At 42.4% G+C, this 16,627-nt stretch overlaps 1 protein-coding gene across 2 annotated transcripts in view; it reads left to right on the top strand.

Annotated features, from left to right (window-relative positions):
• Window positions 1–11,309: 11,309 nt before the first annotated feature.
• The window catches only part of MANBA (mannosidase beta), a 59,887-nt gene continuing 54,569 nt past the window's right edge, over window positions 11,310–16,627 (top strand). Inside the window, exon 1 of one of the 2 annotated variants that reach the window (XM_075929670.1) lies at window positions 11,310–12,111. In XM_075929670.1, the coding sequence (XP_075785785.1) occupies window positions 11,923–12,111 (189 nt within the window). In that variant the 5' untranslated portion in view covers window positions 11,310–11,922. Of the gene's footprint in view, window positions 12,112–12,824; window positions 16,600–16,627 lie in introns of those variants that run through there. The other variant, XM_075929671.1, reaches the window with a different exon arrangement.

Raw genomic sequence — 16,627 nt, 5'->3', positions numbered from 1 at the left:
TTAAAAGAAGTTCATCATTGCCCATTCCGATAACATTCCCATCTAAATTGAGTTTTGATCATTGCTTCAATGTTGGTTGTTTTTGCTTTTTCCAAGGATGTTAGTGTTGGAGACATTGTCTCATAAGTGGTTCTCAGAACAGAGTAGAGACATCATATGAAATTTTTCAAGTTACTTGGTGCATTTGTGTGTGTGTGTGTGTGTGTGTGTGTGTGTGTGTGTGTGTGTGTGTGTGTGTCTGTGAGAGAAACTGTCCATGTTTTACATGTGTATATAAAAGGGAAGTGACCACTGGCAAAATCTTCTGAAGGCCTGGTATGACTTTAATAGTCTACTTGATAGTTCTTGATCCATAGAACTGTCACTTGAGGTGGAGTTGGATGGAAGAGGGCTTCAGTTTTTTTTCCCCCATGCTGATGGTGAGTCTAAACTGTCTGGTTACTTCTAAGACACTACCAAGGATAAACTGTAGGTCACTTTCACTATGACTAAATAACCCACCAAAATGGTTTCTCATATTGTTCTTCAAGAACTTTTATCTTGCAGTAACTTTTGGAGAGTAAGGAATTTTTTATCTATTCTGTACTTTTTTTTTTATAGATTGCCTTTGAGTGTTGTCCATTGGGTATTTCTGAACAGTGGCAAAGAAGTGACCAAAAAGGGTCAGTGCCAACATCCAGCCTTGTTTTACTCCATTTATGTGAGGGCACTTGATCTGTTAGTCTTCGTGGAGTTGACAGAGAATGTTAATGAATTCAGTAGGGCAGCCAAACTTTCCTAAATTAATAACCAGTATAATACAGGCATCAAGCAGATGGCATGGTTAAATATTTGGGCAGTGTTAAAGACAATTCTGGAAGATGCCCAAAAGATGCGTATATCTGAATATCAGCTGTCATGTTTGGACGCGTCACTGGCTCTTGTGGGAGTGTTGTGACATCAAGTTGGCTATGAAGTTGCAAATCTAGAAACATAGTTGCACCAACTTTGTTGTATGACAATGAAACATGGATGCAGAAGAAGTCTGAAAAGCACTAGTGACATTTTGGATTCTTCTTGTCTGTCAGCTACTCCATATCAACTTGCAAGACAAGATTAGAAATCAGGACATTTGAAGCCAAACCTAACAACTGCCTTCATCAGCACCAATTCTGTTTTGTTGACTTTCTTGGTGTGGACATAAAAGAATGGAAGATCAATGAATTCCAAAGCATGTGCACCAATAAATGGTACAGAGCCACCTATCTGATATTTCATCACCAAAGTTTTTGGTAACTAAGAGTGACGATGTACAAACTGAATATCCAGCCAGACCATCTTAAGGACCTAGCAAGAGATCAAGTTAAGAAGATCACATGCCTTTGGAATTTTCCAGGATAATGTCTTCCACATCCCAGCTAAGTGTGCTAACCACTGGCATAGAATCACTTTTTATTTGGCCCAATGACTATATATAAACATTTAGTTCATGGCTAAGCAGGTCCTAAGTGTGTGCGGCAACTTGGGAGAAAGCACGAAGATGCTTGTTCAAAACATTTAAACAGTGGAATCTGCCATCATGGGCCAAATGAAGGGGTGTGTCAACAGACTGGTGATGGATAAGAGGTGACTGGTTCATGGAGATAGGAATTGGCTGGGAAAATGGTCTTTGTAGTAACAGTTTGAATGGATGTGGTCAGAGCAGGATTGCATATGTCAATGGGTTCTAGTAATTGAGACATGAGGCGATGAGAGTTTTAGCTGTGTAGATGGATGAGAAAATCCACTGTCTATAATGACTAAATGGAGAAGAGGATTAGAACTCTGTTTTAGCAGTGTTGAGCTTGAACTGGCTATGAGATGCCCACAATGAGATGTTTGAGACAGACCTAGATTTTATTAGGACAGAAAGAGACATGTCTGTAGTAGAGGTGGATTTGTGTCATCAGCCTAGAGATGGTAATTGAATTTGTTTCCGATCCACACATTTGCGAATTTTGAATTGCTCATGATTGTTACTGTTATTTTTATTCAGAAGTGAGCTTATAATGGCCTATATATGGCTGTTCTCACAGTCTAAGACAAAATTGTAGGCTTGACATCCATGAGTTTATATTTTGTTTAAGATGCCCCCATATGAAGCTGTATACTAGTGAGGCAATTTTATAATGTTCTTGCTTAAAATTAATCTTCACTAATTTTGCTTCCAACATCCGGTTAGGAGGAAACTCACCAGCATAAAGCTTGAAAAGCAGATTCCTTTCCCTCCAAGTCCAGTGCTAAGAGCTGGTACTGCAGTGCAGTTCAGTTGGATAGCCTTTTTGCCAGCCCATAGTATGGCCACCTCACATGGATGCTTTGGCTCTTCTTCCAATTCATGGTTAGCAGGATGGCTTGTCTACCTTAGAGATCTCTGTGCAGATGTAACCACACTTGTCAACCCCCACAGTGTAGATGTAAAAACTTAAAAAATGACAAATAGTCTAGTAGCACCTTAAAGATTAACAAAACATATAGGTGTAGTTAGTCAAAGACCCCTTGGAATTTGAGGTTGATTATCTTCTAAGAAAATTATAGCCAGTTATCGCTGGTGGATCTGCAAGTGGCTATTGGGACCCATTTTGAATCCACAGATAGTTGGGACAAACACATCCGCATGTAAGGGGTGGTTCTGGACTATTGAATTTGGCAGTGGCACGTTCTTTCCTTTCCCATTTCTTTGTCTCTTGTTGCCTCCTTTGTGTCTTGAAATGATGTAAACTTGCCACAAGATCCTTCTCCATTTCAAACAAAGGCTATCCTGAAAGTTTTGGCTTCAAATAGAACACTGACATTGGGGTGTCAGTCATTCCACTTGATTTGAAATATCCTGCAGAGGCAATATTGATAGTATCTTTTGAGAAGCTTTAGATGCCTCCTGTATGTAACCCAGGTTTTGGCACCATCTAGAAGAACAGGAATGACCAGAGCCAATTACACAAACAGCTTGGTTTTGTTCTTGATGTCACAGTCTTTAAATACATGTTTTCTCAAGCATCTGAAAGCTACACTGGTGCATTGGTGTCAATGTTGACCTGTTTAGATATATCTTGTATCCTGGTATTACTGTGTCCTGTTGACTATCTTCGTTCCACCAACATTCTATAAAGATATCATATCCATATCTTCATTCAATATGAAGCACCCTCGTTCACCCATATTAGTATTTAGACTTCTAGAATTTGTATATAAACACTTGTCACTATTTAGCTGTCCATCATTACATCATGTGATCGAGACTCTCTTTTTCAGTATGACACTCTCATCAGATCTTAATCATATTTTATCCTCTTCCATAGAGTGGATGAGGCGATGGCCCATCTAAGAACTGTCATTATAAGTCCTTGCATTGGTGATACACACATCTTCATGGTCATAAGCACAGATGACAGTCAATCAGATACCAGTGCTTGGATAGGGCTGTGGATTTGTCATTCATCACCACCTGCTCCTCTCCACAAAAAGGTGTAATCACCACCTTATTCCTTGAGCATATCAGGATCTACGTAGTCCTTGACAGGATAAAGATCTTAATCGAAAGACAAGGATTCCCAAGATGACTGGAGACTGCCATCCTGCTGCATTGAGACAAATTCTTTCCATCCTCCTCCACTGCTGTTGACTATGTTGGAGTGGAGAGTTGGATCTCTTCATTCGGAACCTCATCTTTGATGTAGTAGATGACTCTACAGGGAAGGCAAGATTCTTGACAGTATTGCTCAGGATTATAGGAACACTCAAACAACTTTACCATGTCAAAGTCATGACCTGCCAGAGTAGAGTGTAGATGATATACTACAGTGGAATAAAATGGAACATCCATCGCTGTGATGGAACTGGGGTAAGTCAAACCAGAGCATGGTTCCACTTCACAGCCTTATAGCACATTGTTATGGGAGCTTGCATCAGTGCTGCCCCCACATCAATACAAAAATCCCTAAGCTAGACATGCCTCTATCTGGTGCTGTATGCATTGTGTGGACCTCTTGCATCGGGTTGAATTTTTACCCCTTTCTAACATTAATGATATAGCACAAGGAGTCTATAGATTGTTAATGATAATAGAGACTGCTCTAGAACAAAAGATCTTGGCTCAAATTATGCTATGTTAATCTATTATTCTGAATGTTTTTCAGTGCAATAGAAAGTGCCTATGGGCTTTTTGTCTCAGAATTGATGAAAAATATCTATTGACCAAAAGTCTTATAAAACTAACATTGTAAAATCCAACATTTGTGGCATTATAGAAAAGGAAAGAGCAGAGAACAAAACAACAGTTTAAAAAAAAAACCAAAAGAATAGTGTCCATTAAAAAGATCCTCTTTCTCTAGGTACAGGAGTTTGTAGTATTATCTCTTATTGTGCCATAAGAGTTTAAACTTTAAGGCATGGCATGATCTATAACTTAATTATAAATCTTGAACAAAGAAATGGCATGTTCTCAGCATAATTAATTCTAGAAATGGATTTTCTTTGTGCAGCATTAGCTTACACAAAGGAAGAAGAAGAAGACAAAACTCAGAAGTACAGTAATATATTTTAAAATGTAATTTCCTTCTTACCGGGAACAACTACCACATGACTTGCTGAACAACTTAAAACAAAACCAAAAAACCTTGCAGTTGTACTGTACTGGAGTCAAAACTCAGTTTCCTGTAAACCCTGCTTGTGAATTTGGTACATAAGGAAAATGTCAGTGCTGAAGACATATTTCCACTATTCATCTTTAGAACGGGGTGAGCTTGGGCAGATATAGAACATGATTTCTATATCATCAATGCATCTGGCCTTGTAGATTTAACCTCTAGGAGTGAGATAAGTACTCGTTTAACATAGGATTCTGCAAGGAACTTGAACCAACTAAATGAAGGAACTCAACACCTAGGATTTGGACCTTGGCTCTTGCTCAGGTTGCTGAAACGGTTGTTGTGACAGCCTTTTCAGCCATATGGAATCTTGCCCACTGGGAACTGGATTGTGACCACCAGAACTATTGAACATAGGTTACTGAACAACCATTAGAGGATAGCTTTTAGTTATTACTGACATGGGCTGGAGCAGAAACAGCAGGTTAGAGATGAAAAGCTCTAATCTCATTACTGAACCATGAGTTGTAGTCCCTTGCCATTTCAGTTGATGCACTTTTTATGTGAACACACACAAAATACATGTTTGCTAAGATGTGGCTGAATCCACATGTTCATTTCCTTTAACCTCTGGAGTGAACTGAAATGGGTTCAGATGCAAGATGGTTCAGTATGGCTTGTACGTCACAGTCCAGCAACATCTCGGATTCAAGTATCACTCATGTTGAGTAGCCCCTTACTCCAACCAGTCCCCTGAGGTCAGTAGTATTGTCAAATGGAGGAGTAAGGTACTAGTCACATAAGTAAAGGTATCCAAATCTGGCCTTTTGCGATATCACATCAGCTACTGCTGTACTTTGCATAGGAAAAAAATATTGGGATTGTTTTTCCTACTTTTGAAACTGTTCTAATATGCCATATAAGAGTGCTGCCTTTTTAGTACACTAATCAACATTACACAGATACTTCAGTTTATTCTAGGATTATAGTTTCATGATCAGTCCTGATCATCCTGAGTATATTCAGTCTGTAGAAACACTGATACATTCCTTTCTTCCTGAGAGCCAGATATGTGACTGTGAAATATTCTCCTCCTCAAGGAAGTGGGTGAAAGCCACATTATTTGGCTAATTGAAAACTAGATGGACAAAACATCAGAAAATGTAATTTCATCCAGTACTATGCTGATGACCGGGAGGGATGGGATGACTATAAAAGGTGTCTTCCAATTCTATGATTTTGATCAATGGACCTCAGTCAAACACTTGTATACTATATGGTAATAAGTGGTTAAATCCTATAATATGTTGTTGGTTACAATCACTCTGACCAGTTCTTGATTTTATTTTTGTTTTTTGGGAAGAAGTGACCCAGGATTAGGTCCTTCTATATTCTTTGTGTTCGTTCCTCCTGAAAGCCCAGCACTGAATTAATCCACACAAATCAGACTATTCTGAAAGTGACAAAAGGGGTGGGTTGCAACCCAATTGAGGGTCATTTGTGGTTGCTGTTAATTTCATTAAAATTTTGCTCCATTGCTTTTGTGCATACATTCTCTTAACAGATTCTCTGTTGACCTCTCAAAATACACATACAAATACATTATATACAGTTAACACTGATACTTTTCTTCTCCTATTTTTATCATAGCTGAAAGGATGTTGCAAAACTTTAATTTTAGTAAAGGGGAACCAACCTGAAAAGGCTGAGAAACTTCACTACACTAAACCATAAAAGTGTGTCTGTTTGAATGTATTAGCAAATGTGTTCTGTCTAATATAAACAATGCAGCAGAGACTTTAATATGTGCTAAGATGGTTGAGTTAAAGGCAGAGTGCTAAAGAAATTCTATAGTGTTCCTAGTCCTTGTTCACCTGCACTTCACTTCCTAATTCAGTGTTCCATAGCAGCTGCAATAACATGTTGCCACTTGACAATCAGACTGGCTGTACTTAATTTGAGCATTTACTTGACTTGAATTCATAATGCCAAAGAACTGCATTATAATGCATAGTCATTATTGATATTTTTATTAACTATTCAGTTCAAAAGATATGCAGAAGATTTACAGATATAAAAACCTGTTTCCATGTTCTCTCGTACACAGATTTTAGACAGTGCACAAGTGTGAGAAACACATACTGGGGTGGGAATGGAGGACAAAGATATTGTTCATCAATTCCAAGTCAAGAAGGGACCATTGTGATTATCTAGTCTATATAACATAAACCATTGAACTTCCCCACAAATAATCCCTGAGCATATCTTTTAGAAAAACATCGAGTCTTGATCTTAATTATAAGGGATGGAGACTATATCACATACCTTAAGTTCCAATTGTTAATTTTATTATTGTTTGCTTGCATCTAGCTTATCAAGTATTAACAAATTTTAAGCCTTGCTTTGTCTGAATGTGTCTAGTTTCTATACTTCCAGCCACTGGATCGTGTTTTAGCCTTCCTCTAGTAGACTGAAGAGCTCTTTATTAATTATTTGTTTCCCATGTAGGCAATTGTAGACTGTAATCTTCTCTTTAAGCTAAATAGACTGAGCTCTTTGAGTTTATCCTTATAAAACATAATTTCTCATCCTTTAATCATACTCATGTTTTTCTGAGGCCTCTGCAATTTATCAATATCCTTGAATTGTGGCCCCAAGAACTGGACACGGTATTTCAGCAGTTGTCACACCAGTTTCAAATACAGAGGCAAAACTTCGTTATTCAGACTTGAGATTCTTGTATATCAGGGCTACAAAACTTTCGAAGCCCTGGGGGCCCTCAATGATACTCTCAGCACATGCAGAGGGCCGCAATATAAGTGTGGTTGCATATATATGCAAACAGCTTCTTTCACACTGACGGGCATGAATACAAAGCACTTTCCACAATGCCCCGGTGCTTCTGGTACCTCCTCCCTGTACCAGTCTGTTCCAGCCAGCCCATCCGCTTGTGTCTTTCAATACTCACCCCGCCTGGGAGATGCCTTGCCATTGTGGAATGTGTTCCCAGCAGAGGCCATGTTCAAAGGATCCTACCCACAGGCCGCATGTTGAGCCCCACATAAACCCAGACCGCACTGTGGACCACATGTGTCTCATGGGCTGCATGTTGAGTAGCACTGCTGTGTATGCATCCAAGGATTGCATTGGCTCTTTTGGCCACAGAGTCACACTGGGAGCTCATATTCAGCTGATTAACCACCTCTACTCTCAGATCTTTTTCAGTCACTGCTTCCTTCCTAGGATAGATTCCCCCTTCTGTAAGTATGAACTAAATTTTTCTCCTAGATTTATAGATTTACAGTTAGCCATATTAAAATGAATATTGTTTGCTTGCATCTAGCTTATCAAGTGGTTCAGATCACTCTATATCAGTGGTCTGTCATTTACCATTCCCCCAATTTGTTGTGTCATTGGCAAACTTCATCTGGAATGATCTTGTGTTTTCTTCCAAGTCATTAATAAAAATGTTAGATATGTAGGGCCCAGAACAGATCCCTGTGGGATCCCACTGGAAATACACCTGCTCAATGATGATTCCCTGTTTAACTGATAGGTCTCAAATTGTAACTGTAAACAGCTTTAAATTAATGTGTGCCATGTTAATTTTATACCATTCTAATTATTAATCAAAATGGTATGTAGTACAAAATCAAATGCCTTAGAAGTCTATGTATATTATGTCAACACTATTATTTTTAGCAGCTAAATTTGTAATCTCATAAAAAATCAGTTTCACAGAATCTATTTTCCATAAATTGATTGGCATTTATTATATTACCTGTCTTCAATTCTTTATTTTAATCTCATATCAGCTGCTTCATTATCTTGTCTAGGGTCAATATCAGACTGACAGGCTTATAATTGCCTGAATCATCCCCTTTTAAAATATTGGCATAGCATTAACTTGTTTCAGTCTTCTGGAATTTCCCCAATCTTCTAAGAGATGCTGAAAATGAATGTTAAGTCTCATGCAGGGAGCTGTGAGGCAAGAGGGAGTGGTGGTGGCGGCAGCGCCTCCACCTGCCCCGTGAAGTGGGGGGAGGGGAGGATGGGTGAGAGCACCAGCCCCATCAGAGTGATCCCGGTGAGCTCGGGCAGCCATGATAACAAGTTGTTCTTCTGCTTCCTCTTCCAGCAGACCCTGGAGCACTCAGCCACCCTGGCCAATAAGTGACAGTGTGGGGCCATGGGCCGGGCAGCCAGGTGCACAAGGGCTTGGTGCCAATCTCAGGGATTGGCCTCACCCTGGGCAACGCTGAGGGGCTAGAGGTGGGAGTGAGGACAGCTTGGGGGCCAGTGTCCAGGCATTGGGTGGGTGTTTCCTGAGGTGAAGGGAAATGAGGCAGGAGGGAGGCGAAGGAAGATGAATGCCCTCATAAAGTGAGCAAACTTGGAGAAGTGGTGGGTTATTCATTGGGTGGGTACAGATGCACAGCAAAATAACACGTGACTGCTCAAATGTAACTACCATAATGCATAAGCAAATATTTCAGTGCTGGTCTGCCAAAAGTTTTTGAATGAGTTTGCCAGTTGGGAACCACTCATGTAGAGAGCTTCCCAGTCAGCTCTTTTAAAACTCATAGATAACTTTTATCTGGATCTGCAGATTTTGAAATGTCTAACTTCAATAACTGTTGTTTAATAGCCTCATGGCTACTAGTGGTACAGAAAGAATATTATATGATATGACTACATTGTGTTTTACCCCAAACATGCAACAGAGGCTAGGTCTAGACTGCGGGGGGGGGGGGGTTTCAAAAAAAGATTCTCAAATTGCACTTCGCAATTTGCGTAATGTTTTCTGATTGTTTTTACGGAAGAGGCTTTTCCGAAATTTGACCTGTCTACACTGGGCCAAATTTTGGAAAAGCCTTCCAAATTTCATAAATATGAGAGGCTCTTTCGGAAGTCCTATCTGCTCTTCTGCAAAAAAAGTCAGCAGAGCAGATGCGTTCCCTTGACGCGGCAGCGTTCTTCTGGGACAGTATCCTGAAAAAACTCCATAGTCTAGACATAGCCAGAAATAGTTACTGAATATGCTTGCCTTTTCTGTATCGATTTTACAATTTTAAGCTAGATCAATCCTCTTGTTAAGAGTACTTTTTGTTCATAATATACTATATCTCCTTATTGTTCTTAACTCCACTGGCCACAGGTTTCTCGTGTCCCTTTGCTTCCCATATCTATTTTCTACAAGCCTTAGCTTCTGATTTATATTTATTGCTATCAGCTTTCCATTTTTTATTTTGTTTTGTTGTCTTCATTCTCTCTCTAAACCAGGGTTTTTTTTTAACCAATTCTTTCTCCATTGTGGCATCTAGTAAAATATTCTTAAACCATTCCCAATTACCAGTCACATTTGTTTTAAATTCTTTCATGATTTGACACTGACACTAGCACCTTCAATTTCATTCTAAACTGCATCTTAGAAGGAAGACACTTTCAGCAGAAAGAAATTGGCAGTTTGCAAAAAATGCTTCCTTGTCTGTTCATAGCTGAGTGCATACAGTGGAAGTTTTCCTTTAAATTGCTAGTATCTCTGCTGAGCAGCTTTCTACTGAGTCATGACTCAATAGAAATACAGTAGCCTGAATGAATTGGAAGTCACAGTACTGACTATAATTATCTGTAGAGTTTTTATAGTTTAAGTGCCTTTTGTTTGTACACTTTGAAAGGGATTCTGTTGAATTTTAACAATATATTTCACATACTATGACTTTGTCTATCTGAGAATGTCAGTCAACACAGTAAATTTGTCATGTGAATCTTCCTAGTGCAGAGGACCAGCGCAAACCCCCTCTGGGCCAGTGAAAGCAGTAGCTTTGATTCACAGTTGCCTGCAGCCCTTCTATGCCAGTTTGGGTCCCTTGCAAGAGCAACAGCAGAAGACCAACAAGAGAAGGACCATATGCCTGCTGTGGAAGAGGACAACTCTGCATTGCTGCCAGTGGGTCAGGGACAGGCCAGAGGCAAGATAGGGGCAAGATGTGTTGGCAACTCTGCCTTTGCAGTAGTCCACCCAGGACACTGAAGCAAGCATACAAGCCAGAGCTGGCATTAGGTGTGGACTGACATAGCCTGGTCCAGGAACCAAACAGGCTAGATGCCCCTAAAAAAGGAGGCTTAGTTATCCTCCTTTCCTGTCTCTGCTGGTCCAAGGATGAGCTTGTCCTATTTATCCTATTTTTAAATGGGGGAAAATGGAGACAGGAAGTCTGTTAGGTAACTTTTTAAAAAAAAAATCTCAATTTACTAAAGTCTTAAGTAACTTAATATTTTTTGCAACCTTTACTAGCTTTTTCTGGACTACTGTGAAATGTGCAGAATAATACTCATCTGAGTATGAAAACTTGAGAGATAGCAGTGTGTCTTCCTGTGGAGGAAAAATGGGTACTGTAATTTGTTCCTATTTTAAGTTTGTCAATTTCTGATTCATGACTCTTCCATTCCTGCAAAAATTTACTAGAATTCTTTATGGTATAGTTTATATAAAGGAGAGGGCTTTCTGTTAGAAAAGCCATGCTGATTTCGCCTTTATTCACAGAAGCATAGAACAATAGACTACTGGAACTAAAAGGGACTTCATCAGGTCTTTACATCTATCTCCCTGCCTGGGGCCTCATTTATTTTCCTTAATAATCACTGTTTCAACCACTGTTTCTGCTACAGAAGTAATGTTGGCTGGTGTGTAATGACTGGAATGACCCTTCGCTTTTCTGGGAGGGTTTTTCAACGAAGACTCACTAACCTGTCATCCCTTAAACTCATGGGATTTTTATGAAAGATTATGTATTTTGTAGCTTATCTACCTTAACTTGCACTAGAAAGAATGGCGCTGGGTGTAGTCTGCCTATTGGTTACGCTTGGTCCATACCTCACCTGCATGGCATCATCTTTAGAGGCAAAAGAAAGGGAGGTCAGGCAGAGTCCCTGCCCTTGTACTATGGCAGAAGGGGCGGGAAATGATGGGCCAGGCTCTGCACATTTCCGAGTGTCACCAACCCTGCCCCAAGGTCGGTAACTCCGAAGCATCACGCGGAGTAAAACACACACACAGCGCGTGCTCGGGCGAGGGCCGCCGCCTGGCTGCCAAGTGCAGTAACCCCCTAGCCAGCGGGTCGGTCCCAGAGGGCGGCTCCTCGCTCCCTTCCCCCCGCGCCCGGGGGTGGGGAAAAGTCTCGCTTCCCGGGTGCGGCGGCCTGCAGAGGCGGCGGCGCCCTGCTCCCAGCCGCGGACCGGGCCGAGGGGGCTGCGGGGAGAAGGCGGAGACCCGCGAGCTTCAGCGCCTGGAGGCGGCCCCGCGGTAGCTTCCGCGATGCTGCTGCTGCTGGCGCTGCTGGCGGCCTGCGGGGCGCCGGGGGCGTTGTGTGGCAGCCCCCCCGGCCCGGCGGTGCTCAGCCTGCAAGGGCGCTGGTGGCTGAGCAACGGGAACGGCTCGGTGGGGCTGCAAGGGGCCGTGCCCGGCTGCGTCCACACGGCCCTGCTGCGCCAGGGCCGCATCCAGGTACTGTATGCAAGCCGGGCCACGGAGCTCGCCTCGCCGGGGCCGCCACCCCGAGCGCGGGGAGCCCGCCGAGTCTGCCCCGCGGCGGGTGTGTCCCTCTGTCTAGCTGCCCTCGCGACTGCTGGGGCGAGAGCCTCCCCTTCTAGTAGCAGTCTCGGGGGCTGCGGCGGCGGCAGGGTTTCACCTTCGCTCCGCATCTCGAATGCCAGAGGTTGCCCGGTCTTGCAGGGTGCAGCCCCCCTGAAGTGCAGCCGCCTCTCGGTAGCCCAGATTGGACCCGGTTGCGCGTAGCCGCCGGCCCAGCCGGGGCGGAATGCAAAAACGCTCGCCAAAGGCCACCAGCACAAACATCTCGGCTGGGCTGCTTTTAGAGCATTGCTCAGATCGATCGATTTTCAGAGTCACTGCAACTTGGGCTTTTGTAGCCGCCTTTCTGCTTCTTTGCGCTCTCGGGTTTAGGGAAGCCCCTTTTCTGTAGCAATGGGATCTATTTCTTGATCTGTAAAATCAGTGGCAAAACCACCTTCTCATCCATTCAGAGCAGAAGCAGGCCTGAGGACACTAACACCAAACAAATTGCTAATCTGGCTTCTGTCCCCCAAATGGGAGTGTGCAATTGACTCTTATTTCTGCTGGTACAGCCACCTGCAAGCTACCAGGAGTGCACTGACCCACACGTGTAAGGTACTGTTGTAATGGAAGACTCAACGGTTTAACTGCCTGTTTTGAAATGAGAATGTGTGGTCTCTAATTTAACTGCAAAAATGGGCCAATACTTTCCGTTTTGAACTGGAAGTGGAAGCTCATGAAGGACAGAATCCTGTATCTATGGGGAGGCCTGTCAGTCTTCAGAGTCAGTCAGAGCCTTATGGCTTGTTTTCACACAGATTTGCATGTATTCAGTTACATTTGTGAAAACCCTTATGTGGACATTTTAAAATGGCCTATTTTGGTTGGGGGAGAGGAAATTTTTTGAGCCATCTGGAAGAAATGGAGCTCACTTTTGATGTGATCCATTCATTGTGACCCGCAATTAAAATTTTACAAAGGTCACCCCAAAAATTTGTACGGTCTGAATGCTACTGTACGAAAGAACTAGGGTGATTTTCAAAGGTGCTGACTAGCTGCTACTCAGTTCCATGACACTAATTGGTACTCATGGTCTCTAAAAATCAGGTCATTTTTTAAGTGGTAATGGAAAACCTAAGGGCTGGGGGCTGGATTCAGCCAGTGGCTTGCCTGGATCTGGCCTCTGAGGTTCTCGGGCTCCCCCCTTCAGTATTGGGAAGCCTGCGCTGGTGCTCCAGCCCTCCTGGCACCCCACTGCAGAGCTGGCATACACAGTCTACTAGCTTGGGCCCCACTAGTCCCTGCTGTGTGACGGGAATGTGGGGAGTGTCTTTCTCCTCAGTTGGGGGCCACATCAATGAGGGAGTATGGGGTTTTTTCTTCTCAACTGATTTTTCTATGGGTCAGCAGCCCCTGATCCAAAAAGGTTCCTGTCCCCTCTTTTAGGGTGTCCAAATATGGATTTAAGAACTTAACTTTAGGTACCTACGTTTTGAAAATACTTGGCCTTGGATTGTTTTCTTTCTTTCTTATTCCTTTCCCCTCTTGTCCTTTGTTGTCACATTTAAAGAGAATAGTCAACCAAATATACTTTAGTTATTATTCAACCAGGCAAAATGTACTCCAAATATTATATGATGCTGTTTCTGCTGGTAGGTGATTCCTATAGAATTTTTGGCACTAATGGACAGAGATCTTGTAGATAGATTTTTCTTACCAGCTATTTGCCTTTAAATAGGGTGGCTGTTTTTTTTTATATTAGCTACTTCTCTGATTTGTAGAGCATTATAGTGCCGAGAATTCCATTAATAACTGAGCTGAAGTGTCTATATGTCACAAGCATCATATGTGCCGTTCTGAAAATTAAGTCTATCTTTACCAGGAATGTAATTACCAGTTTGTCTACATTGTTGCATTTGACATTTTCTCATTGCTGATATTTTTGAGAGCCACCCAAAAAGGTTCTATTATTAGTTATTATTTATATTACTGGACTGCCTAGGAGCCCTAATCATGGACCAGCACCTCATTTTGCTAGGCAATAAATGGCAGTCCTTGAGGAAAATAATTTACTAATACAAATGTCCAGTTCTTCTTTGAATAGTGTCCCTCTGGGTACTCCACCTCAGGTGACGGTCTGTCCTTGGGCTACAGATCAGAGACTTTTGGCTTTAGAGTTTGGGGGAGAGGAGTGCACGGTAGTCATCTCCTGGAGTACGTACAACCCAACCTGTTCATTTCCTTCTCAACCCTCCTTGGCTGCTGTGGAGCTCAGTAACAGTGCTTCCTTTTTGTTTTTTCTCTATAGAAATATATAGATTCGTTGTAGTTTAGTAATTTAATTTATGTCATTAGATACTGTTCTTCCCAAAAAAGCCAACTTTGTTTAATTGTTAGCTTTTCAACCCTTTTCCTATTGGGGGGTTCTAACAGCCACGATGTCTAGTTTGCCCACATTTAAATGCTGTGACGCTTGCCAGGAAGTAATGCCCATCTCCGATAGTCACTCATTGTGTCCGGTCTTTGGGGGAGACTCATAGCTCTCAAAAGTGTGTGCACTGTAGCAACCTGAAAGCCAGGGCGTGGCGTGACAAAGGCCTCCATCTGAAGATGATTTTGGTAGAAAAAACCCTTCAGCCTTCTCCGCAGTGACCTCCCCTCATAGGGACACTCAGAAAAGGTCCCTACTGTGGTCGCTGTCCTAGGTGCCGAGCTTGACTAAAGTTAGTACTTTTGACACTCTAGGCACCTCTCCTCCGTGGCCCTCTACCAGGCTCTACCGTACTGGCATGGAGTTGAACCACCACTCCTCCGCCACAGCACCGACCACTCCAATGTGGATTCAGCAGCCAGACCAGTGCCTCTGGCATGCCGCCGCCACTGGCACCAACTCAGTTGGAAGCCCTGATGGGACAGACCAAGAATGGCACTGACCATCTTGACCAAGGCCGACCACAAAATGGTCACTGCACTGGCAGCACCTGTACCAGTAGCATGATGCCACAGAAACTAGAAGCTCTGCCATACTTTCTACACCACAGGGACCTAGCAATCTCCCTTGGTGCCAGTTGTCTTTGCTCAGCACTGAGGGATCCTCAGGGCCAACAAGCAGAACAGCTATCCCTTCACCTGCTCCTTAGCCTATCTCCAGGTATGAAGAGGAGTTACAGGAGAGAGATTTCTCTTCCTGGTACTCTTCACTCATGAGAGAGAGTCATCCAATGGTAGCAATCTTTGGTCACTATCAAATGGAGCTAGATTCAGACTATTGGTTTAGAGTCATCTGGTTCTGTGTCCTGAGCCATCAAGTTTTTTTTACTGTGGGTTTTCTCAGGCTTGTGGCATGATGCTATCAACCAAAGCAATGGGGCAGGATTGATCATGGAAAGAAATTTTGAATGAATGAAATAATCTTGAGCTGCTAATTGCTGCTCTAGACAGAAAACTAAACAAAACGGAAGCATGTTTAAACAATCTAGAAAGTGACATTGGTGGTGTCAAGCTTCAGACCACACATAGATACACATACAAATACTCTCTCTCATGAAATTGCATGAAAAAGTCGGAAGTTTACTACATATGCTCCTGCAGTTGATGGGATCATTGCCATGTTGTTTTGGTCCAGGCTTTATTTTTTGTTAAAGGTTTTACAAAAGCCAATAATAGAAATAGCTTCCTGCAATGTAAACTAAATAAAATTAAAACCAGACTACTCAGCTATAAACCTCCCCGGGTGTGTCTGCAACTAGATCTGAGCAATTAATACATAATTTGTGCTGAATTGAGCCTTCAATGTGTGTGAACCTTTTTCAGTGTTCTTGAATGTACTGTATCTTGAATGTACAGGGAAATGATTTGAGCTACCTGCAGAGCAGCATGGTCGGCAGCATTGTGTGGCTAATTAACACCACAGACCAGTTTGGTTTGAGTAAACTGAGACGTGCAGAAAGACAACAAACTGCTTAATTGAAAAATAGCTTGAAGGTCTGATCATCCTCTCCTCTAGAAATACCTGTGGGAAGAGTCCTTGCCAACAAGATCTTCTCCCTTCCACCTGAATAAACATAGGATTTGCCCCTGTCTCTGGGCCCCTCAAGGATTGGTTCTCTAGCCCCAATCAACCAGCACTTCCTCTTCCTGGAGATTCCATGGAAGAGCGTGGAGTGGGGGCTACAAATCAACTACTGCGACCTGGCATCTTTTTTTGGATAACACTTTTTAGATACCAAGTAGATCTTTGGGGGAAGAAAGTTATGCACAAACTCCCTGTCCCATCCTGTCTTCCTCCATCTTTCTGCTTAAGCAGACCCAAGTCCAGATATTGAAGAGGGCATTTCCTATGGCTATTTATTTCAAGAAAGTGACCAGACTCCAAGGTTTTGAAATGTTTTTGGAATATCAGATGGTGTCAGTGCACAGGTAAGGGGGTAGTTTTGTGTGTGTCATG

This window comes from Pelodiscus sinensis, chromosome 5, assembly GCF_049634645.1.
Source record: "Pelodiscus sinensis isolate JC-2024 chromosome 5, ASM4963464v1, whole genome shotgun sequence".
NCBI classification, from domain to species: Eukaryota; Metazoa; Chordata; order Testudines; family Trionychidae; genus Pelodiscus; species Pelodiscus sinensis.
This window is presented reverse-complemented; position numbering and strand designations above follow the sequence as displayed.